General features: G+C 42.8%; 1 protein-coding gene across 15 annotated transcripts in view; it reads right to left on the reverse strand.

The window, feature by feature from the left end:
* LOC122693665 overlaps positions 1 to 24,274 on the reverse strand; it is a 365,374-nt gene that overhangs the window by 60,401 nt on the left and 280,699 nt on the right. For 13 of the 15 annotated variants that reach the window (XR_006340971.1, XR_006340978.1, XR_006340977.1 and 10 more), the window contains one exon: positions 3,207 to 3,292. Coding sequence is in view for 3 of the 15 variants with exons in the window: in XM_043901338.1 (XP_043757273.1) it covers positions 3,207 to 3,255 (49 nt within the window). In the remaining 12 variants the exon portion in view is untranslated. Of the gene's footprint in view, positions 1 to 3,206; positions 3,293 to 3,731; positions 3,919 to 24,274 lie in introns of those variants that run through there. The other 2 variants (XM_043901355.1, XM_043901347.1) reach the window with 2 other exon arrangements.

The raw sequence follows: 24,274 nt of genomic DNA on the forward strand, positions 1-24,274 counted from the left end.
AAAAAGATCATGACAGCTTTGAAAGCAATTAGGCAGGCTCACAGAAAACAAAACAAACCCTTATATATGTGTCTACTCACAACTCAACAGTAAATTGTCTGAGCCACCCCAGTTCCTGCTGCCTTGCCTGCAAGCCCAGGTTCTTTGTTTGACAGCTTGAGAGGAGTTTTGAAGAGAGAAGGGCCTGAGGGTAAACCTAGAGACTGATCACTGAAGAGCCTCATCCATTTCGGGACTAAAGGTCTCCTTCCTCCTCATTGGCTCCACTTTCCACGTCTACCCCTCATAGCAGAAGCTAAGGGAAAGGGAGGCAGAATCAAGGAAATGGGAGGGATTTGGATGGCAGACAAGCAGAGCCCGTGGTCTGTGAGATCGCCCACAGACACATACCTATAGACACAAGCTTGTGTGGACTATCACCACAAGTTCGGATCTACGGGTTTGTGGCAACAGGCCTTAGTATCTTCTCTCGTGTGGGGGTCTGACATGTCTGAAAATGAAATGTTAACATCGTTAGTCCAACCAAAGACTCTGCCATTCCATCGTTTCACGCCCGAAGTGGAAAGACTTCGTCCTGCTCTTAAAAGGGCAAAAGTCGAGCAGCATCTTCTGTGTTCCCCCCCATACGCTTCTCTCCCTTTTCACTTTCCCCCACAGACACAATGGGCTTTGGGGTCAATCTCATCATTTCACTGTTTCATATTACAGAAGACTCATTCATTCAGACCTTAACACACAAACTGAACATAGTGACATATGGATGGTAAAACAGCAGAATAAAGAAATTATGGGGAGAGAAAAAGAGAAACATAGGCGAGCCCAAATGCAAGTTCATTCTTTTAAATACCTGTAATTACATGAAAAAAGAGACGGTGAAATTTTCCTTTCCTATGTGCTTTCCAGAAAACAGTAATAGTAAACTAGCAAGCACCGCCAACAGGCTTGTAAGTATTTTCTGAAACTTATGCGAGGAGATGTCCAGTTCTATTAATTTGGAAGATTCCTCTTCAGGAAAAGCTTATATTTCACCTTCACCCCACCCCCATTATTGGTCCAAACACCAACACTGAGCAAGTTTAGGCATACTTTATAAAATCCGAACCAGAAAAGAAATTGTATAGTGGCTCCCTGCATAACTGTTCCAGGTTGTGGGAATGAATATATTTCTAAGGACTTCTTATAAAAGGGTTTTGTCAGCATAACATTCTTTCTTCAAAACCAATGTTCTACAAGTAAGAATGGGGCAGCCAAGACAATGATCTTTCATTAATGACTCCTTTCATGAATTTTATTGAGGACATAGTCTTAAGCATGAGTATTTCAAGGACAAATGATGGAAAGCAAAATCACCTCTCTTCTGAGAAGTTGGGAAAAACATATGCCTCCATCTCTTTGTAGGACCTAAAAAGAGATCTTTTCAATTTTTGTCAGCAATATCTATAGATTTTGGTTCTCAAAGAAAAAAATAGAACTTTGCCTTGATATATGAACATTTATTCCTATCTCAAGAATGTAGGAGGCTCTCGTAATAACAAAAAAGACAGATGAATTTGGGAATTATTCAGAGAAAAGAGGAGGCCCCTAGGCACACAATTTAAAAGGTAAAAGCAGGAAACCAACAGTGGGTCAAACAGGGATGAAGAGGGAACCATTCATAGACACTTCGTTGTCTGCCTGTTTAATCGTGGTGGAGCCGCGGGCATGACTGTGAAGATTGCCAAGACGGAGAATTTAGTTGCAGCTCCGTGGCTTGACTTTTAGATCCAAAGAAACAACAATCCCAAGTGGAAGCAAGCAGGATCCAAACCAGTCACTTCAAAAATGGTTTGGACTTTCTGTTATTTTAAAATGTTCATTTCCTTTATAAAATAAAAGATTTTAAAATAAACGCCAAGCCTCTTATTTTCCTTTGATCTCCCTGACAAGGGCATGGGGCCAGAGGTATTTGAGGATGGGCACTTTGAACACCGCTGAGGATGGCTGGAACGGGTGTGACACTGGGGCTCTTATTAAAATAAAAAGGAATAGGCTTAGGCTCGCAAAGTGATGAGAACTAATTGTTATCATTTGTTAAAAATACAGCATGCAATACTCATCAGCGATGGATGAAGATCTGTCAAAGTATTACACTGAGTCATTCAAGAACTAATCACCTTTGTAAATGTTAGTTTCAATTGGGGGCCTCTGTCTTTTTTTTTTTTTTTTTGGAAAATATAGGACAGAAAAAAGTTATTCATTCTAAAGGCTTTGTAATGTTAACTTTCAAATAATCTAGAGTTTTACTTTTAAAAAGTAAAAGAGCAATCAGAAGATGCTTAGGTTGCAGAAAAAAAGAAAGTCAAATACCGATCTAGTAGAAGAATGGTTTATTTGGGAAGAGACATTTTCCTCCCAATATTAATTGAATACCTCCTTCAAGAACCTTCTTTGTGTTGAACAGAAAAATAAGGGCTCTTTTCAGAGCAAAGTTTGGCCTGCTTTCTTAAGCAAGATTCTGCAGGGCTCTCGGAGATAGTAACAATTAAGTTGGGAAATGCAGGCTAATAGTTAAAAACAATGGTAAATGCAGGGTAAGGTAATTCATCAAGTAAATATATCATTTGTGTTATTAAACATATTTAAGTGGCACAAAGTCCTTCAACGGCATGGAAAAGAATCTACTTATATCATGATAGCTGAGCTTAAATCTTTGTCACTGGACCTGTGTAAGCACAGTTTTATAAAATTCCAGACATATTAGATTACTCATCTAGGACTAAAGTTAAAACATCAACCGTTATGCAATTATTATGTTACAAAGCATCGATGATTACACAATTTTTAGAAGCCATATCTTCCAGGAATTCAAAGCATACACTAGGCTTTTTAGAAGCAATCTTCTAATACTTCTATTTCTAAGTACAATTACTGAAGATAGCCACAGAGTTTAAGAATGACACCTGATGGTTTCAAATGAGTTTTGCCTAAATTGTTGTCAAAAGAAATAATAAGCACTATTAAACAATAACTTTCAAAATATTTTTCTGAACTCCAGAGAATTGAACATTCTTTTCACTGAATATTCTAAAGCTGGTTACTATTGTCAGAAAAACAAAGCTTAAAATGCAGTTAACTTTCATAATTAAATCATTCAAGCATACTCTATAAACTTGTAATAACTTGAGGAAATGGAAGGTTTGGGAGAAATTTTAGAAAAATGTAGTTACCTGAAAAAAGGAACTTCTTATGAATCCTATTTTTTAAACCTGTTGCCATCTTGCTAGGCCAGCATCTTCAAACCATTCACCCGCGTCTGGAAAATAAAATTATTTTAAAAGGATCAAGATTCTTTGCTTGGTTTGTGGTTGGTTTCTTTTTGTCACCCAACTCTTTTACAAAGCTAAACTAGAATTAATGCCAAAATGAAAGTAAAAAGAACACCAAAGACTGAAATAAAAGTAACTCTAGAAAAACACTGGGCTGCGTTATGTTTTCTTCATTTCCAGAACTACACATGATAGAGAGGTTCTGCAAATAAGTCACTTTCATATTTTTCCTGGAATTTCCCTGGCTACCGATGAAGCTTGAGAACGATTTTACCAGAAAAATGATCAAATAGGAATGGGACGTCTCGGAACACTCCCAAATTCTGATGTTTTATACCAAACTGCTCATTTGCCTAAACATGATTAAGAGATAGCCTATCAATAATTAAGCATGGTTAAGGTATAATCAAGTTGGGCAATCATTACCTGGCACGAGGTAGCGTCACTGAGACATCATTTTAACTTTTTGATTCTGAAATGATTCAGGAGTCATTATTTCTCTCTGCTGATGGGGCCGCTAAAATAGACGTAAAGTATCTGACTGTGGTGGCTTCAGGAGTCTGTCCCCCTCCAGCCCAGCAGGATTCTTGGCTTCCATTCCAACAGTTTTTCATTGGCCAGGTTTTAGATGCAGGGTTTGCTTTTCCTTCATTGTTCCTTTACTAAAGGAAGGAAAACGCACTGAGCAGCTGCTTGTAAAAGGGAAAATGTACTTGAGTTTTGCCTGGCTGTGGACTTGAACACCAAATTCATGGTGATGTCAGCAGAATGACACCAACAGGAAGATTCCCTGCCCTCCACCCTCCTTCTGTTTAGGAGGGATCCCTCGTACAGAATCTCAGCAGATCTCCTTTGTCCTGGTGGAAAAGAGCAGTTCAGCTGAAAAGAAAGAGCAATTTCAACCTGTTATGAGAGAAAGAAAGAGAGGGAGGGGGGGAGAGAGGAAGGAGACAAAGAGAGAGAAAAAGAGAGAGAATTAGAAAGTGAGAGATGGAGAAAGAAGGAAGGAAGGGAGGGAGGGAGGAGGCAGAGAAAAAGAAAGGAGAGAGAATTAGAAAATGAGAGATGGAGAAAGAGGAAGAGAGGGAGAGAAGGAAGAGGAAGAAGCAGAAGGAGGAAGGGCAGGAGAAAGGCGGGGGGTGGGGGGGAGAAAGGTGAGGAGAGAGAGAGAGAAAGAGAGAGAGAGCTCAAGTCTACCCTTGGCATTAACTCAACATAACGAAGCAGGAGAGACAGCTACTCTTGGTCTGTCTCCCTGTGGCTTTCCAGTTCTCCTGATGTCTTTTCTCTCACCCTCTGCAGCCCTTTATAGAAAGATCCAATCACCTCAACAAAAGAGGTGCATCCAGCAAGTGCTGCTCCAAGAGTAATTCATGGGTGCCCCGCATCCCAGCATGTTTTCTCTACCTGCGATCTGGCCGCCAGGACACCAGCCTCCGTGGTGGGAGTACCCCACGCAGAGGCTTCCAGCACCCCGGCCAGCCAGCTTAGGTAGAAGGAATCCTTCTCTCCTCAGGAAAAACTGACCAGAAAAGGGGGGAGGAGACTGGCAAAGCAATGCCATGGTTTTCGCGTTCCTTTCAGGCAAAGGGAAAATTAGGAATTGCTATTTATAACCTTCCTACCAAACGCTCCCTGTATTAAAAAAAATGAATATTTTATGTACGATGCAAAATGAAAGTGTGGCTAGGTCGGCTAAGGAACAAAGACATGAAAAATGGCGTGATAGGATAAAATAGATCGGACTAAAACAAAAGATGCCCTCAGATTATTGGAGTAGTGGACTTTTTTGGCGGCAAGGGGGGGTATCATTTAAAAACGATCTTAAGCCCACTAAGTGTTCATTTACAACAGAGGTATAACAGGGACCAACTACTGAAGAGTGAGAAGTTGGAAGCAAATTTGCTTTTGACACACCCGAAGAAACAAAAGGGAGCGAGCCGGCCAGTAACAAGTTGTTTCGTGTGCAGCTGGCTGAGGAGAACGCTTTCACTTTTGAAAGCATTAAGTTTGCTCAGGATGGCAATTTCTCTTCCTCTTTAAAATGCAAGTAAGGATGCCAGCCTACAACTTCCTTTCTAGCTCTAGGTTAATAAAGCCAAAAGGCTTTCACAAGAATTAAAAATTTTAAAAACAGAGAAGACCCTGACTCTGGTATGGAAACATGAAGACATATTAAAAAAAAAAAAAATCAGATGTCTGTCATTTCTTGGGTATAAATGAATTATCTGCTGCACAAAGCTTTCTATATGCCAGGCTATTCTAACACACTTGCATGTTCAAAGCTATGTTTTGCTTTTGAGAAAGCAGACCACAATTGGATTAGAAAGTTACAAATTAATGGGGGTACAGGGCAGCTGGGGTTGGGGGTATGGAGACTGGAGTTTAGAGCGCTTGGATGCTTCAAGAAAGGAGATAGGCAATAGGTAAAGAGTCAGTGTTCCTTAGAACCTTGGCAGTAAAACAGGAGATTCTTGTTTTGGGAAAAGTACAAAAGCGCCTGGAACCTCCACAGTGATGCTTACAAAAAGAAGAGACCAGCAGACACAAGAAACTAAGTTTAACTGAAACAGGGACCTCTGCCTTACTCCAGGGCAGAGATGCCTCTAGGGGAGCCTCCAGCCCTCTCTCTGCGCCGCACCCCAGGAGAGCTTCGTTTTTCTCATCCAGGGCTCTTCACATCTACTGATCCCCATGTTTCTCCCTTCTTTCAGAACAACAAAAATCAACCAAATAGAATAGGATTTTATACAGTCTCCATCAAATTAAAGTTTGGAAAGAAAAAAAAAATCTGCATCTATATTATCTCAACTTTCCCCCAAATCAATCTGGTTTTGCCTTCTGGCCCTTGATCTACCCCCCAACACACTCCTTCTCTCTCCTCCAAGCCTCTCTCTCTCTGCCCCCCTACCCTCCCTCCTTCTTCTGTCCCTCTCTCTCTTTCTCTATCTCTCACACAGATACATACACACACAGAGATACACACACACACACACACACACACACTGCTGCCTGATCCAATCTGGTGCCTACTTAACAACAGAATGACAAGCAACATCTGTTTGTAAAAAAGCCAGAATCAAACCTTCATGGTTTTTTGGCTAGGATTCCTTTTTTTTTTTCTTATTTCCCCTGACTCTAAAAGGAGAAGGGTCAAGAAGAAGAAATATGAAGATTTATATTCAACATTGGCTCCAACAAGGCAGCAATAGTACTGCCTGAGAGTTATTTCCAGGTAAAGCGCTTGTAGGGAAAAACCACTGCAGTATTTATGGTCGTCTCCCCTGAAGCAAGCCTGGGTCACATAAAATCCAACATATCAGATTCCTAAAAGGCAGGTTTTTTTTTTTCTTTCTCATAGCTTTATATTCATCTTCTAGTTAGAATTACAGGATCTTGTGCATGTGCGTGTGTGTGTGTGTGTTGGGAGGTGATGAAAGACAGAAAGGGAAATGAACAAGACAGAAAAATTTTTAAAAAATAGTTGAGATGGAAGGAGTGGTGCTGTTTCTCCCTTAGTTTACAACATGCTGGTGTGTAAACAGGCACATGTCCGTGAATGCCACACACGGGAGCAGGCACCAGGAGCGGGGCGCTGCGGCAGAAATCCGCACAGCTGTGGCCGTCAGAGACTGGTCCCATCCTTCCCCCACGGAGATGGAGACGAGAATTTCTGGAAAGCTACCAACAGTCCGCAGAGTCACAAAGCAGAGGATCAGAGCTACCTCGACGGGGGAGGGGAGCGGCGGGCAGGCGCTGCTGGTGAAGGAGAGAAAGGCTCTGCTCACCAACTCAAGGATTTCACCCTCAGGGAAGGGGAAGGGTGGGGGGGACTCAGAAGCTCCACTCCCCTTTCACTCAGGGTTTGGAAGAAACCCACACACATTAAGGGAAAAATAAATTCAGACAAGTTGCTAAGGAGACTTGTGTAAACTCCAAGCACAGACATATTTCTTGGCCTTTCCCCCTGCACTCCATCTTGTATTCTGATCACGCTGCTCTGCGGCAACGTTGCACCAACCTCCTGCATTAATCTTGGCCTTCGCCGTGCGCACTGGCAAAGCGCGCTGGTTGTATATATCATCATTTTTCAAGCTTAACAAGTGAAAAGGGTGCATGTGTGTGTGTGTGTGTGTGTGTGTGTGTGTGTGTGTGGTGTGTGTGTGTGTGTGTGTGACTAGTTGGAGGGAGAGAGTGGGTGAGGGAACTCAATTTGGAATTTTAAAAACATAGGTGTTGAACAAAGAAGAGTATTTACACTGTGTGTTTTGGGGGCAGTGGGGAAAAGGGTAGGTAAAGCACCTAACTCTGGAAATTTCCCTCTGCCTGTGGTTTCCATCCTCTCCCCACTCAGCTGGCCCTCTCCCACTGCCCACTCCCATCTCCAGTTAAAAGCCTGTATCTCGTGGCAGAGGCAAGCAGTGCCTGCATCACTGCAGACACCCAGAAAGGCCCTGGCTTCTGCAGGAAAGATCGCGTTCCCCAGCAGGGAACGCTGGCCCCTGCTTCCCTGCTCAGGAGGGCATCCTAGAGAGATCAGCTTTTTAAAAGCTAACTGGAACGATTCATGAAACCTCTAAACCAAGCCTGTTTAGATTCTAAACCAGTTAGCATTTCAGAGGACAGACTCTGGCTCAATACCCACGCTCTGGAGCAGAGACCTTCTCCCACCCAGAGTAACACATCTTCGGCAGCAGCCGATAGATGTCAACATTTGATTTAGGGGAAAATTAACATTTTCTTTCAGGACAGAGATGTTTGTACTGTTGAAGCCAATATTTTCCCTTCTCAGTCTACTGTATTAGAAATTCTAAAATCTTCTCTAGGACCTCGAAAGGGGAGAAAATAAATAGCCTAAATCATTGCTCAAGGTGCTAGGACACACCACAGTCAGGTCTGTGTGTCTGTGTGTGTGTGTGTGCCTGAGTGTGTGCCTATATGTGTGTGCCTGTGTGTGTGTGTCAGTCTGTGTGTGTGCCTGTGTGTGCATGCCTGTGTGTGTGTGTGTGTGTGTGTGTGTTCTGGTCTCACTGTCACAAGATTAGGAAGACACACACCAGAGAGTTGGAAGGGGGCATAGGTTGGACTCTTCCCAAATGAGAGAAATTCACAGCATCTGCCCACCAGCCAGAGAAAGGAGCCCCAGTAAGGGGCAACCAACCAGGTCTGCTGCTGCGTTCGTCACAATTCTCAGGAGAGACCATGGGACAAGGGATTGCTAAGGGGATGGGAAAAGTTTCTGTGTTCAGTGCGTAGGGCTGAGTGTGTGCCTTCATGCTCCAAGAAGGCTACATGGCTTCCTTCTCTCCCCTTTGCCAACCTGTATTTGGTTTTCACACTTCAAAGCTAAAGCAAGCTGTGCTGCCTCAGTTGAAATAAGACAGCCAGGCAACCCTGAAGCTAGCAAGATGAGGGGTTTGCTCCTGCCACTTGCAGAGAGAGACAGAGCCCCCCAACCAGAGCTGCCAGCCCATCCTTTACAACAGACCGCATGCAAGTGAGCCCTGCATTTTAGGGAAGGGGAGATCCTTGGTGTCCTTTCTGACCTTTTCCCTACAAGGCACTGAGCCGTCATGACTCAATCAACATGAAAAATGGACCTGGAGAGAAAGGAACAGGGTGGGCCTCTCCCAGCGGCAACTGGGCAACTGCCCTGTGACCTGCTTGGCCTGGGGGCAGGGGAGTGTCACCTGCATTTTTTCATTCATTCAGGAAGCTGAAGTAGCCCAGACCCCAGGAAATTCAGCCTTGTCGCCTGTTGGCTATTTGTCCTGCCTGCCAGGAATCAGAGGACTGTCTTGCCCTAATGTGAAGACACATTTGCTAGGACACTGTGTGATCCTAGGGCATCAACAAGAGGAAGAACTAACTTACAAAATAAGTGCAACAACCAGTCCTGCGATGGAGGATTCTTTTCTGTCTAGATTGCCAAAATAGTGCTTTTCCTTTATAAGTTGGCTTACCGCTTTCTCAAATTCCCCCAAGAACAGAAAACATATTAGATACCTCTCATTACAGCACCACCTGCCTTCCTCCAACCCTTCCAGTCCTTTGTGGAAAAAGGGAAAGATATCAGTAAACAAATGATCAACACAGCCAGGCTAGTCTGGAAGAAAGGTTACATCAGATGCACATGAAGCTGATTCAGATAGTATTCAGATTTTAAAAATATGGTTTTTCACATCATCTTGGAAAATCTTTAAGGAGTCTGTTCTTCGAGATGCAGAAAGAAAAACAGCCATGTTAACAGTGGCTGGCAAGCTAAAATGCTGCCTAGAGACACATCTCAAAGTACAAAGTAATAAATCTAACATGGGTATATAGGTACATGTTCATGTGTTCATATATAAACATACACATACCTATAGACATACATATATATATGCATATATACATATAGACATACACACACACACACACACACACACACTTGCCCTCCAAATCCCTCACCTCTAGCCCTGAGGTCAAAGACCACATCTTTTTCACATTTTGTAAACTGACCTTCCCTTATTCTACCCTGAAATTTAGTCTTATACCCCGCATGCAAGGTAAGGAAGAGAGTGTTTGGCCTCTCCATCATATATGAGTTAATGCCTCAAACTGCAAAATGCTTTACACATCAGTAAGTCTAGTTGGTATTATCATTCCATATCATGGCAGAGAGCTGACAGAAAGGAAAGTTAAGTGTCTTCCCAAAGCTCATATATTATTGGAATGACAGCGTCAGAAGACTCTCTGGGCCCCTAAACTAGTGAGAGGGTCCTAGGTCAGACTGAAGGAATTTTATGCTGTCCCTTCTCTCATTCTGCTTTGTTAGTCAGGCATTTGTGTCCCCTATAATCCCCAAATACAGGAGACCCTGGCCACACGTACTCTTGCAGCCGCCATCTTGGTTAACACCAAAGACTAAGCCACCAAAAGTTCATAGTGGGGTTTAATGTCAGAGGTCAACTAAGGTTGAGAAAGGTCTCCAGCAGCCTGTTCTGGTCAAGCCAATCCAACTGTGTGGTCCTATAACTCTGACCAGGAGTGACAGATAATAGGTCTCAGGTTCCTGATTCTGCAAAATGGTTTTAGCCCATCTACACCAAGACTGAAGTCAATCTACCCAACACCCAGTGTAACTGTTAGTGCTTGCTGAACTTCTATTTGCTTTCATACATGGGGCAGGACTGAGGAGAGCATGAGCTCAAGATTTGAAGAGAGGGCATCAAATGTACAGTGTCCTTGTGAAAAATGTTGACATATTTTCTGTATATTACCAAGGCAGGTGGTCATTAAAGGATAACTGTGAAGGTTCTAGGGTCTCTCAGGGGGATTCAAGATGGTTAAGATGCTCTTCTTGGGTAGGATTAATATCCATAATATAACCACATCTCTATGCTTCCTTCTCACATAAATAATTTATTTCTGACATTTAATATGGACCAGACATCACCTCATGGGTGGCTCATAAAAGCATGATCATATTTCCTATTTCTTTTGGTGTGATATTTTTGGGGTGGCAGACAAGAATGGGTGGGGTATGTGGAAAGTTGAGTCTTGAATCCCATCTAAATGATTGGTAAACAGAAAAGGCTGGCAAATGCCACAGATAGAGTCCAAAATCCCTTCTTGAAACATTTTAATGATGCCATGAAAAACTCAAGATGCCACTTTTTCTCTTTACAAATGAAACCGCTTGTGCCAATGCAGACTGACTGGTAGAGGATGTCTGGAGTACAAACTGAGAAGGAGTCTGAAATCCTGCTTGATCTCAGCAGGAAAGAGTTTTTACGAGTATAAGTTATCAATGCCATGGGAGAAGGAGGTTGATGATGAAACATACACTATGTATTTGCCATTCCTGAGTGAGCCTCTAATCCCCTTGCATCTGCATTTCTTTGTCTTCCTCGTGACAATGGGAGGAGTTATTCAGCAACCTCTATGAGATCAAGTTTTGAATTCCTGTAAAGTTTAATTGTTATTATTATATTATTTCTGGACACTCTAGCTAATAAAGAAAGGAGTTCATCTTGAATTTCTATCTTGTATGTAATAGGTCTTACATATTTTATTCACATATTCAAAGTTACTAGAATAAGGTAGGAAAAAAATGGCAAACCAGTTTCCATCCTCCACCCGCAATCACTGTGAGATACAAACCTCCTGACAAGTAAGTCTGCTGAAGACAAGGAAAATCATGACAAAGAAAAATTTCTGTGCAGACTGGGATGCCAAATCTATTTATCTTAATTCAGTTCTCAGAAGTTACGTGAGATGATGCATTTTGTAAGAAAGACCTCTCTCTGGGCAATGCAGCTGGTCCTGACTGGCATTACCATTTCTCCCGGGTAGCTTGGAAGGTTCCTGGTGCTAGGTGAGGGCAAGCAGGGGCAAGGATAAGACAATGACAAGATATGGTTGTTTCCATCCTACCTTATTGACTTTGCCAAGCTCCCTGCTGCTAGGACGTTAGACATCTGTGATGAAACAGGACCTGAAATCAGGGGACTTGCCCTTTCTCCAGGACACTCAGCCACAGACAGAGTTCACAGACATCCTTAGGCTCCGAGGAGGCTCCATCATTGTAAACAAGCTCTCATTGTGTTTCATAGGTTCATTAATGGATGTCTGTCCCTTCAAGAAGGCAAAACTTTTGTCTATGGTCCAAGTCATTAAACTAAAAGTCACTTTCCAGAAACAGAAGTCTAAGGGGACCATAGCAGAGACTGTCACTCCTACTGATCTAGCTTTCTCTGTCAAACTTCACATTGTAGGCTATGAAATCCACCTTTCCAAGAAGCAGGGTGGGGATTTCCCAGAGGGCATTTAAGTATTGATTCCAACCTGTGGGGAGCCAACTTTATTTTCACATTTCTGAGATGTGGGAGAGGACATTTTCCTAGTCTCAACTCCGAGAACTCAGCCTTACAGCCTGTAAAAGTGGAGATCTTCCAGCCACGGGAGAGAGGTCATTGATCCTTTTTTGACTGAGCAACACAGACTCAGCGGTCCTCCCAAAGTCAGGCCATTACCTAGTCCATCGCTCTGTCTCCATGGAGGACCACAGATGGGCTTGCTAAGTTCCTCCCCGCTTCAATACATTTGGCAAATGGACACAAAGGGTCAGGCTGCCAGATGTTTTTCAGTGACCTGTGCACACGCAGCGAGGGATTAAGATCAAGTCACTGATGAGTTTTCCTTGTGGACCTGGAGCCCCAGCAGAAGTGGTGACTACAGCAGTCAGGAGCCTCTTACCTTTAAGATCGGAATTTTCAAGGAGACCGAGAGGCTTGACCTCCAAAGGGAAGGCCCGGTTGGAGCTCAGAAATAAAATACAATAAAAACTCTGTCTGGGCCAGGTTTACACAGGATCCCCCGGGTAATGGAAAATTACGAGAAATTCCATCCGGGAGTTCAGCTGAGCATCTCGACGTCGGTTTGTGCGCATCTGTAAGTCCTATTAGTGCTTATGAGATCGACATGCCTGTGGGTTGATTTGGCACTGCAGTTATGCCAAAGGAGCCATGAGGATCTGAGTGCGAACATATGGCTTCCTCTACCCCCTGCTCTTTGCAGGGATGAGAGTAGCGGAGCACAAGATCCAGGGAACCCCCTGTCCTAAACAATACCCCCAACCCTGGACAGGAGCGTAAGGGTGCATCTCCCAGCCTCTGCTCAGTTCCCGTGAGTCTGTGGATAGAAATGTTGGTATGCTGCTGCTGATACCCAGGGCTGGATTTTCTTCTTAGCTTGCTCACAGCCCCTCTAGACCCATGGCAGACAAAGGCACCACCAAATCCTCACTAAGCGAACATAAAAGCCCTGAGAAAGAGAAATGCTGGCTCCCTAACTGCCTTTCCTACAACATATGGCCTAATGCTAATGCTAATATGATGAAAGTCCTGCTTAAACACCTTAGCCAAGGGCTCCAACATGGCCTGGCTCCACTGTGCCTGTTCTTTTTCTCGCTTAGATCTCTGCCTTTACTAGAGTCCCACTTCCCTGCACACACATACCTCACAAATGGGCTGTGCCAGATGGACTCTTAATCACAGTAATCAGCTGGGAAATTAAATGTTAGAAAGTCCAGCTAGTCTCCTGAATTTTCCCACTCGAGATCAGGGCCTGAGCTACTGCAATGCCCCATAGGAAAACCACGCTGCCTTTTCAAGGAGGGTCAATGTGACGGGCCCTGGGTGGGCTCTAGGCTTTGTGGCCCTTTCTGGGTTTTTCTCAGAGAACTACAGTTCATGTCAGTTTTGCCTGGGTTCAGATGGCTGCTATTAATACCTCTTATTTACAGAACACACACCTTGGAGGAACTCAAAACATTTACAGAAATTAACCAAGCTTTGCACCATCCTTGACAAGTAGGCAGGGACTAGACAGTACTTCCTTCATTTCAGAGAAAGAAACAGAGTTATTAAGAGGGCAAGTCTCTTTGCCACACCATGTAGACAAGACCCCACAGCCCACTCATTTCCAGGGCTCTGCTGAAGCTGCCAAATGAGGTGGGTGTTTGTTTATACTATGCTCACTAGCTTATTATTCTAGTATTTTTCTCACGCACATTCACATAATCATGCTGCAAGATTCCAGTGTGCAAATACCATGACTTTTTTCTGTGAATCTCCATACAGTGTGTATTGCAGGCTTCCTTTAGTAGGTGATCAATATGTATGACTGGTTTGCAATAAACCTGTACCTCCTTTTAGACTGGCTTTTCTCCCTCTGCCCAGAAGACTCCTAAATTCTGCTCAAACATTACTCCCCAGACGACCCCAAGGTTCTGTCAGTAGCTAGGTTTTAGGAACTCTGTAGTCCACCTTATCCAGCACTCACACCATTCTTCTGTAATCATTAAAAGGTGTAATAGTGAAAAGAAAGTAACTCTGTGGTTTTTGAGACATACAAGCCTTAGTTTGAAACCTAATTCTGCCATTGTGAGACCTTGGACAAGTTACCCAACTTCCCTCATCTGTAAGATAGGGATAATAAGACTTAGTTTGGAATTTATCATGACACTATCTGTAACAGGAGGCAACAGAAACAATTTAGTATCCATCAATATGGGAATGGTTAAATATATGATGGTATGTCAATACAGGAAAATAACTCTGTAGCTACAATAAAGATTAGTATATATAAAGAGTAGAGAGAAATACTTGAAAGACATATTAAGGGTAAAGAACAAGTTTCAGAGAATATGCCTGATTCTATATATATATATGAACAACCCCCAACTCAGCGTCTTATTACGTACAGGTTTACCGAAAGGTAAGGAATGAGCTAACTTCTATGACGCATGAATAAACAGTGGAAAGAGTAGCTATGACTCCTGCTCTGGATGGTTTCCTTGGAGGTGGAGCTGTGTTTTAATCTTTGTACCTCTAGCACCTGGCACATCAGAGGGGCTGATGGATTGAATGAAAGAAAACTACTCAATGAGTGATGCTTTCAGGAATTAACTGTTGAGTCAGGAAAGAAAAGCCCTAATATGAGTCACCAACAGTCTTATGTATTGTTTGGATCTTTTTTTTTTTTTTTTTTTTAATGCGGGAAGGCAGCCTACTCCTTTGGGAAGAAATTGGACTAAGAGTCATAAGGCCTAGATTCCAGAGTCATGTTTCTTAAAGTGTGGTCTCAGGACCACCAACTGCCAAATCACCCAACAGGCTTATTAATCATACAGATTTCTGGGCACCACCCTTGATCTGAATCAGATTCTCTGAGACTGTGATTCATTCAGGAATCTGTATTGTAACAATTTCCTTTTTGTGTATAGATTAAAAAAAATAATAAAGTCGGAGAATAACTGCTTCAATTCCTATCATGCCTTCCTTTTTGACTTTGGGCAAACCACTAACCTTTCCAGAATTCAACTCCTTCTGTACAGTGCAGAGGTTGCATGGCAAAGTCTCCTTGAAGTTGTAGAATTCTATTACCATGAATGATCCAATTCCCTGCCTTGAGGCAGTCCTGTCCCTCAGCCATATAAGATGGGCTGTTCAGACCTGGTGTGAGCTGCCTTTGGGTCCCCAGGCTGCCATATGGATACTTTCAAATTCAGAAGTTGCTTATATTATTTGTTCTTTTTGTTGTTGTTGTTGTTCTTGTACCTTATATTCTTTAATTACTAAAACAAACTGGCAAGGACAGTCTCTCAGCATTGGTTCTTAATGATCAAAATTTATAATTTCTGAATTTTAATATATTTGTGTTAGAACTGTAATATATTAACATAATGCAATTACTGTAAGAATTAATATAACAAACACATATAAAAACACACACATAAGAAAGGGAAGGTGGTATAAAGACCCTGGAACAGATGCTAATAAAGACAACGTTAGGAAATATCACTGAAGAGAGCCAAGAGAATGTCTCCCTAGCCCTGGGTATGGATGGAAGAAGAGGAATGTGTCCAGTCATTTTCATGGAAATTGAAAGCCAAGAGCACAGATGGCTGAGTTGAAGAGGAACCCTCTAGCATGTTCTATGGGTAGCAGGCCAAGATATGGCAAGTGATAGCATCCTCCAAGAAACCCCAAAGGAAGACAAAATCCAAGACCAAATTAACCCTCCCTCAGTCTTCAGATAGAGAAGACCTTCTCCGAGTCATCAAGAAATGGCTCCAAGTCTTAAAAAGGACATTCTGAAAGACAGTTTTGCCGAAGGCAATGTTGGAAGTCAGTGAATCTGGATGTAAGCTTTCTGCCTACGTGCATCCTAAGTCACTTCAGTCATTTCTGACTCTTTGTGACCCCAGGGACTGTAGCCCACCAGGCTCCTCTGTCCATGGGATTCTCCAGGCAAGAATGCTGGAGTGGCTTGCCATGCCCTCCTCCAGGGGATCTTCCTGACTCAGGGATCGAACCTGTGTCTCTCAGGTCTCCTGCACTGGCAGGCAGGTTCATCACACCACTGCCACCTGGGAAGCCTGTCTGTGTTCTCTGCCCTCTTTACTAGGAGTGTTGTCTTGGGTGACTGCCTTAGTTACTGAGAGCCCCAGAGGCCTTGCCTATAAAATGGGGTTAATAAGATTTATTCCATAAGGTTATTGGGAGAATTGAATGCAATAATACGTGTAAAGTGCCTACCCCTGTGTCCAAGGCACATCAAGCCCACGGTCAATGTTTAAAAGAAACTACTTTTCTTCAAGTGACTGTATGGAGGCCAACTGTCCTTTGAGCCTCTCTTGCCTTCCTCATAGGAGCCTGATAGCACATTGACTATTCTTTACCACTAGCGCCACCTGGGAAGCCCAAACACCAAATAAACATGCACTGCTGCTGCTGCTAAGTCGCTTCAGTCGTGTCCGACTCTGTGCGACCCCATAGACGGCAGCCCACCAGGCTCCCCTGTCCCTGGGATTCTCCAGGCAAGAACACTGGAGTGGGTTGCCATTTCCTTCTCCAGTGCATGAAAGTGAAAAAAGTGAAGTCACTCAGTCGTGTTCGACTCTTAGCGACCCCATGGACCGCAGCCTACCAGGCTCCTCCGTCCATGGGATTTTCCAGGCAAGAGTACTGGAGTGGGGTGCCATTGCCTTCTCCAAAACATGTACCACCAAATGAACACAATATCTAACGTTCCCAGCCACTGTAAAAGAAACAGACTTAAATTTTTGTTTAAATGGTTGATATTGTATGGAGGGGAGAGATGGCTGCATGTGGAAATCTTAGGTCAGAGTTAAGTCACCTGGAAGTGAGCTAGTCTCCAATAATTTAGACTGCTGGAGTTAGACATTTTTCACATATCTATTTTTTTTAAATTCACATTCTATCACCTCGAATCTATCAAGCTCCTTCCTGAAAACACTTCTCAAGGAGAAAGTTAAAATTCCTGAGTTCAAAGCTCCCATGGCTGGACCCCAACAGGGGAAGGAGAAGGAACGCTTAGATTTGGTTGCCTTCTCCCCATCCCCATCCATTTCCTCTCGCCTTCACTGTTCTTCTCATTCACCTTTACTTTCACTTTCAGGTATGAGTCAGACACTTGTCTTCTGGCCTGCACCCTCCTAGAAGCAAGTTTCACACTTTGCATTGCCACGTGCCCAACCCTGGCATAGCATCGAGCACACAGAAGTACAGAAAAAATATCTGTTATGTAAATTACATACTGGCTAAAGGTATCAAGGAGATCTGTAACAGGGAGAAAAATTAATTGCTTTACCTCTATGAGACATCCTAGCTATTTCTACTGAACCCCATCATTTGCTATTACTAGGCATATATTATCCTATATATTTCATGTCTTTATTTGTTCACTACCCCATGAGTTGTGAGAGTCTTAAGATCAGAATAATGTTCTCCTCCTCTGCATCCTCCCCCAAACAGCCACTTCAAGGCTCTGCTCCCAGTGGCTGGTGATTCATCAAGTATGGCTGCCTGACTCAGAACCAACATAATCAGTACAACCCACTCTGGACCTTCCAAGGAAGTAGGGACCATGTCTCACTCATGCTGACATAGAGCCCAGAGCCTGACACATCAAAGACTCTCAATAAATATTGACTGAGGAAGGCAGAGAGGCAGTAAGAATGAATGATACTGAAAAGGAAAAAAACCCAAATGATTCAGTGAAGCCAAACATGCAGAAAAAATAAACTAACCTGTCTATTCATTCTATCTTACATTCGTTCAACAAACATTTACTGAATGTCTGGTTTGTGCTAGCCATGTACTTGGCACCAGTGACTTGCACATGAATTATATTTAAGTGGGAAAACAGGTCTAGATGGAATGCCCACTCTAGAGGTGAAGATGGATGGCATACCAGGGGTTGCATGTGTGTTTGTATTGTCAATAGGCAAGGAGAGGTGCAGAGGAGGCATGAAGGAGGTGGGGGTGATCAGGGAGAGGCCAGGAAACAGGAGACTGAAGAACAGACAACAAAATTCACCTTCCCCTAAAACAAGGAACTTCATGTAAAGACAAGTGGGTTCCGGGCGTTAGGCACTCTTTAAACTGATGGTTTAGCATGATAGCAAACCCTGGTATAGCAAACAGACATCTTTATATACAGTAATGTGGACACACGTCCAGCCAAGAAGCCCCAACATTCCCATTTGACTGACTCATTTGACAGACTCAAATGCCTGAGCTCAAGTGTGGGCTGACCTTCTTGACCTTGGCACTAGCACATGAGCTGTTCTGGGACGTTTTTAACAAGTACTGGGAAGTGGTAAGCTTCTGTTTCTCCTGACTTTCACAGAGATATCGATTGACTTACACCTGGCATTCAGTTGCTATTCTGCACCAGGAAGTCGAACTCAGTGGAAGAAGAGTGTCAGGGAGAGAGGATGAGGAGGAAGGAATTTGAGAAACTACCAGGGTGGGAGCATAGGCACTTCAACATTTACTGAAGCTACTTGAATAAGGAACCCAGAAATGGGTAATAATATTGAGTTAGAGTAAATTCAAACTCAAGTGCGATGACTCCGAACATCAACATGGGTAAGAGGAAAACCAAAGTGCTCTGGTATGTGGTCACACAGTCTGACACTATCGAGCCATTCCTTTTCTACTTCATCACCTCCCACGACCATCTTGGCCTGCCTGATGCTGGAAGTGCAGTCATAGACCTTGACCTCCATATCTTTGAGATGGAACCTTTGGGAAGGAGACTTACACTCACATAGGTGGGTATACAAATGAGAGTAGCTCTGTATGGGTCTGTATAGAGAAGGAATTCAAGGAAGTAAAATGGTAAATCTCCAAGTTGAATGCTCTTTATCACCAAGCAAGTCTTTGCACTCAATTTCCTGGGACTTTCTATCTGTTCTAAGGAGTTCCATGGAGAAATGCACAGATTTGACAGCCAAAGTTTCTTTTCTTTCCGTCTTCTTTTTTTAAAATTTTGACTGTGCTGAGTCTTCATTGTGGCACATGGGCTTAGTTCTCCTTCAGCATGTGGGATCTTAGCTTCCCAACCAAGGATGGAACCCTCATCCCCTGTGCTGGAAGTCCCAACAGCCAAGGGTTTCAAATCCCATCCCACCACTTAGGTGGCAGCTCTGAATAAGTTACTTCTTCATACTCATTTTTTCTTCATCTAAAACTCATTGAATTGACAAGTACGTACAATTCCTTAGCTCCTACAGGTGCCCAATAAATGCTAATTACTTTTCCTCAATCCCTAATAAAAATATAAGGCAAGGACCAACGCCTTGTTTGCTTAGATGTTTTGTAAGACACACACACATGCACACAACACATGTGTGCTCAGTCGTGTCTGACTCTTTGCAACCTCATGGACTGCAGTCCACCAGGCTCCTCTGCCCATGAAATTTTCCAGGCAAGAATACTGGAGCAGACTGCCATTTCTTCCTCCAGGGGATCTTTCCGACCCAGGGATTGAACTCACATCTCTGCACTTTCTGCATTGGCAGGTGGCAGATTCTTTACCACTGCATCACCTAGTGAGCCCTCGACGAGGATTAAAGAGCAGCATCAGTGGGGAAATGGGAAAACATACCTGAGATATGGTACGGAGTATCAAAGGTGAAGACAGGGCTTAGGGTAGCAATAAAAGAAAGAAGAAAGAAAGACGTGGTTCACTTGAGGGATAATTTCTTTCTATTTCATTACCTTTTTCTCTTGACCTCCCAGTTTCTATGATTCTCCAACATAACCACTGGCTTCTGGATGCCAATGCCACAGATGTAAGTATGCCTCACGAGAAAACTGGAGACTGGAGGGAGCTCTTCTGGCCACATGGCCATCTTTCCCCAAACTTCCCAGGTCAGTCTGCCCCCTGGGACGGGATGCTCCAGAGCCTTGTTGCTGAACGTGTTGCTGTGCTTACATGGTATGAGCTCTAAGTCAGGTAGGCCAGCACCATTCTGATTCTACCGGTCAGTTCTCTTATGAAAGGTAAGACTGACAGAAAGAGGAAAGGTGACACACCCCAAGACTGCAGAAAGCTCCTTCGGAATGGGTGTAACGGCAAAACTCACTGTTAACACACTAAATGGCAATTCACACTCACTCAACAGCCTTACACCCATCTTCTCTAAAATTTCTGTCATAGAAAAGAGGTGCAGAAGACACTTTCTTTCAATGGTTTATCAGTCAGCTGGGCTACAGAAATAAATGTCCATAAAGATATTATATGGAAAAGTACTGCATTCTCCTTACTCAGTTAAGTTCAGTCATTCAGTCATGTGACCCCATGGACTGCAGCACGCCAGGCTTCCCTGTACATTACCAACTCCTGGAGCTTGCTCAAACTCATGTCCATCGAGTTGGTGTTGCCATCCAACCATCTCATTCTCTGTCGTCCCCTTCTCCTCCTGCCTTCAATCTTTCCCAGCATTAGGGTCTTTTTCCAATGAGTCAGTTCTTTGCACCAGGTGGCCAAAGTATAGGAGATTCAGCATCAGTCCTTCCAGTGCATATTCAGGAATGAATTCCTTTAGGATGGACTGGTTTGATCTCCTTGCAGTCCAAGGGACTCTCAAGAGTCTTCTCCAATAACACAATTTAAAAGCATCAATTCTTTGACGCTCAGTTTTCTTTATGATCCAACTCTCACATCCATACATGACTACTGGAAATACCATAGCTTTGACTAGATGGACCTTTGTTGGCAAAGTAACATCTCTGCTTTTTAATATTCTGTCTAGGTTGGTCATAGCTTTTCTTCCTAGGAGCAAGCTTCTTTTAATTTCATGGCTGCAGGCACCATCCACAGTAATTTTGGAGCCCCAAGAAATAAAGCCTGTCATTGTTTCCACTGTTTTCCCATCTATTTTCCATGAAGTGATGGGACCAGATGGCATCATCTTAGTTTTTTTAATGTTGAGTTTTAAGCCAACTTTTTCACTCTTCTCTTTCACTTTCATCAAGAGGCTTTTTAGTTCTTCTTCACCTTCTGCCATAAGGATGATGTCATCTGCATATCTGAGGTTATTGATATTTCTCCTGGAAATCTTGATTCCACCTTGTATTTCATACAGCCTGGCATTTCACATGATGCACTCTACATATAATTTAAATAAGCAGGGTAACAACATACAGCATTGTTGTACTCCTTTCCCAATTTGGAACCAGTCTCTTGTTCCATGTCCAGTTCTAACTGTTGCTTCTTGACCTGCGTACAAATTTCTCAAGAGGCAGATAAGGTGGTCTGGTATTCCCATCTCTTTAAGAATTTTCCAGTTAGTTGTGATCAACAGAGTCAAAGGTTTTATCGTAGTCAATGAAGCAGAAGTAGACGTTTTTCTGGAATTCTCTTGTTTTTTCTATGATCCAACAGATGTTGGCAATTTGATCTCTGCTTCCTTTGCCTTTTCTAAATCCAGTCTGAACATCTGGAAGTTCTTGGTTCACGTACTGTTAAAGCCTAGCTTGGAAAATTTTGAGCATTACTTTGCTAGTGTGTGAAATATGTACAGTTGTGTGGTAGTTTGAACATTCTTTGGCATTGCCTTTCTTTGGGATTGGAATGATATAAATATAAAATAAATAAGTTATACATATTATAATAGAAATATAATATGAATCCATCCAAAAAATATTTATTAAGTAACTCCTGTGAATTAGGCAATGAGCTAGACCAACAAAAATGCATATATGCAGAAGGAATTTTGACATATTCTTGAGTAGTACTTATTGGTATAGTTAAGATACAGATCTCATGGGTATACAGTGAAGTCTGCTGTCTTCCAGGGCATCACATTTAGCTCTCATGATATTTACATAGACATAGTTTTTTCACTCTGTGCATTTGCTCTCCAAAAACTTTTTTTGACCAGTATCAAAAAACTAATCTCTAGTATAAAAAAAAAATAGGGTTCCCCAATTAGGATGATTTTACACTTGTTATAGAAATATCGATTTTTTTCATAAAGAGATGCTGAGATTAGATATTGTTGGCCTCAGATCCCAAATAGAAAAGCAGCACCTGATACCAGGACGATATGTAGGTGTGCTAAGTCGTTTCAGTCATGTCTGACTGTTAGTGACCCTATAGACCACAGCCCTCCAGGCTCCTCAGTCCATGGGATTCTCTAGGCAAGAATACTGGAGTGGGTTGCCATGCCCTCCTCCAGGGGATCTTCCCAACCCAGGAATCAAACCCAGGTCTCTTAGGTCTACTGCACTGGCAGGCGGGTTCTTTACCACTAGGCCACCTGGCATGACAAGTGTCCTCAAACAGAATCATTTTCCCCATAATTCCCAAGGCGAGTCATGTTTGTGGGGGTCTTTAGAGACAAAGAATGGGAAGGGGAGGGTGGATGAGAGAATGACTAGTCAAAGAACTAATGTTCTCATGCATACATCTCTTGTTTTTTGTTTGTTAAGATTTTCTGTTTCATTCATTCAGCAAACATTAAGCAATACTTACTATGTGCTAGGAGATGAAATAAGTTATTGCACGTGATGTAAGGTAAGGAAAAATGTCCCCTACTAAAATATACATCATATACCCCTTTTGAAGAATTGTTAAAATTCATAAAACATGATTTTTCTAAAGAAACTAACAAATGTAAAATGGGATTCCAGGGATCTAATGCCTTCTTTTGCCCATAAGAGGTGGATTAGTGGATTAGAATGTGACATTTCTTAAGAGTGGTGTGTAGATCCTGCTGTTGTTTATCAGTCCTTTCTCTTTGCAACCCCGTGGACTGTAGTCCGCCAGGCTCCTCTGTCCATGGAATTCTCCAGGCAAGAATATTGGAGTGGGTTGCCATTTCCTTCTCCAGGGAATCTTCCCAACCCAGGGATCGAACCCGGGTCTCCCACATTGCAGGCAGACGCTTTATCCTCTGAGCCACCAATGACTCAGTGATTAGACAAACACAGGAGATAAATTTTAAAATGCAGCAAGGTAGAAGACACATGGGATTGGGCACCACACCCTGTACTCTAGAGATATGAATTCCACTTGACTCTTAACCACTCCTAGCCACTGTTTATTGAAAAGTAAACAAATGCCAGGTACAACACAAGATTTATATTGAATATATCCCTCCCTCAAGTCCCACAATAGCATAACAAGGGAGGTGATATTTTCCCCATTGAGTAAATAAGGATGTGAGGCACACAGAAGTAGAAATTCTAAGCATGCAGAGTCAGGAAGTGTAGAGCCAGGGTCTAAGCCAGAACTGAGGTTATCTGACTCCAAAGTTTGCCTGATGTTTCTAACCTCTGATCAATTTTCATCTAAAATCCAAAATTAGAAATTCAGCAAGAAGAAAACAAGAGATGCTTCAGAATATCTCCTTCACCTACAATAGTGACCCTTACTACTTGCTAGATCTCTGACTTCTATAATAATTTTATGAACACTGCTCTCCCTAAAAAGAGACGTATATGTTTACAATTGGTGTGCATATACATATTTTAGAAGGATTTCTAGAGACCTCAAAACACAGGCTAAGAACCTGTGCCCTGAGAGTTGCAGGACCCAACAGCGATGTAGTGAGTAAAACTACCTCCTTGGCCAAACCAACAAATGCTATAGTATCATATAAGCAATTCCTTAAAAACACAGAATTCACCCCTAATAAAAGTTAGCAATAACACAGACCTCATGTTATAAAGATATTCACAAAGAACAGATTAGTTGATTCTTGCTGGACTTTTGAGTAGGAGTAAGTCAGAGGAGTGTCTAAGGGAGCAGGCAAGAATGTTGCTAGAATGAATGTCAACCATACAGTTGGGCTGAGCCTCTTGGTCATGACCTTGAGGCTCAAGGAATTGGCTCCGGCAGTTCTGAACTGAGTAGCCATTTCACAGACAGCCCACAGCCTGGCAGGACACCACTCTCTAACTCTGCCATCATGACACTGCCATCTGCAGCAGGCGAGCTGAGATGTCTCAAGACCAAATTTATCACACCCGAGATTCCATCCTTACGTAAGAATCACCTGTCGCTGGTGCATAAATTTTAGCACCTAGCTGAGCCAAGGGTAATCAAGATTTAAAAGAAAGAGGCCTGAATAAATATCAAGCAGATTTCCTCTCTGTGGGGCT

This window comes from Cervus elaphus, chromosome 1 (genome assembly GCF_910594005.1).
Source record: "Cervus elaphus chromosome 1, mCerEla1.1, whole genome shotgun sequence".
In the NCBI taxonomy this organism is placed as follows: Eukaryota; Metazoa; Chordata; class Mammalia; order Artiodactyla; family Cervidae; genus Cervus; species Cervus elaphus.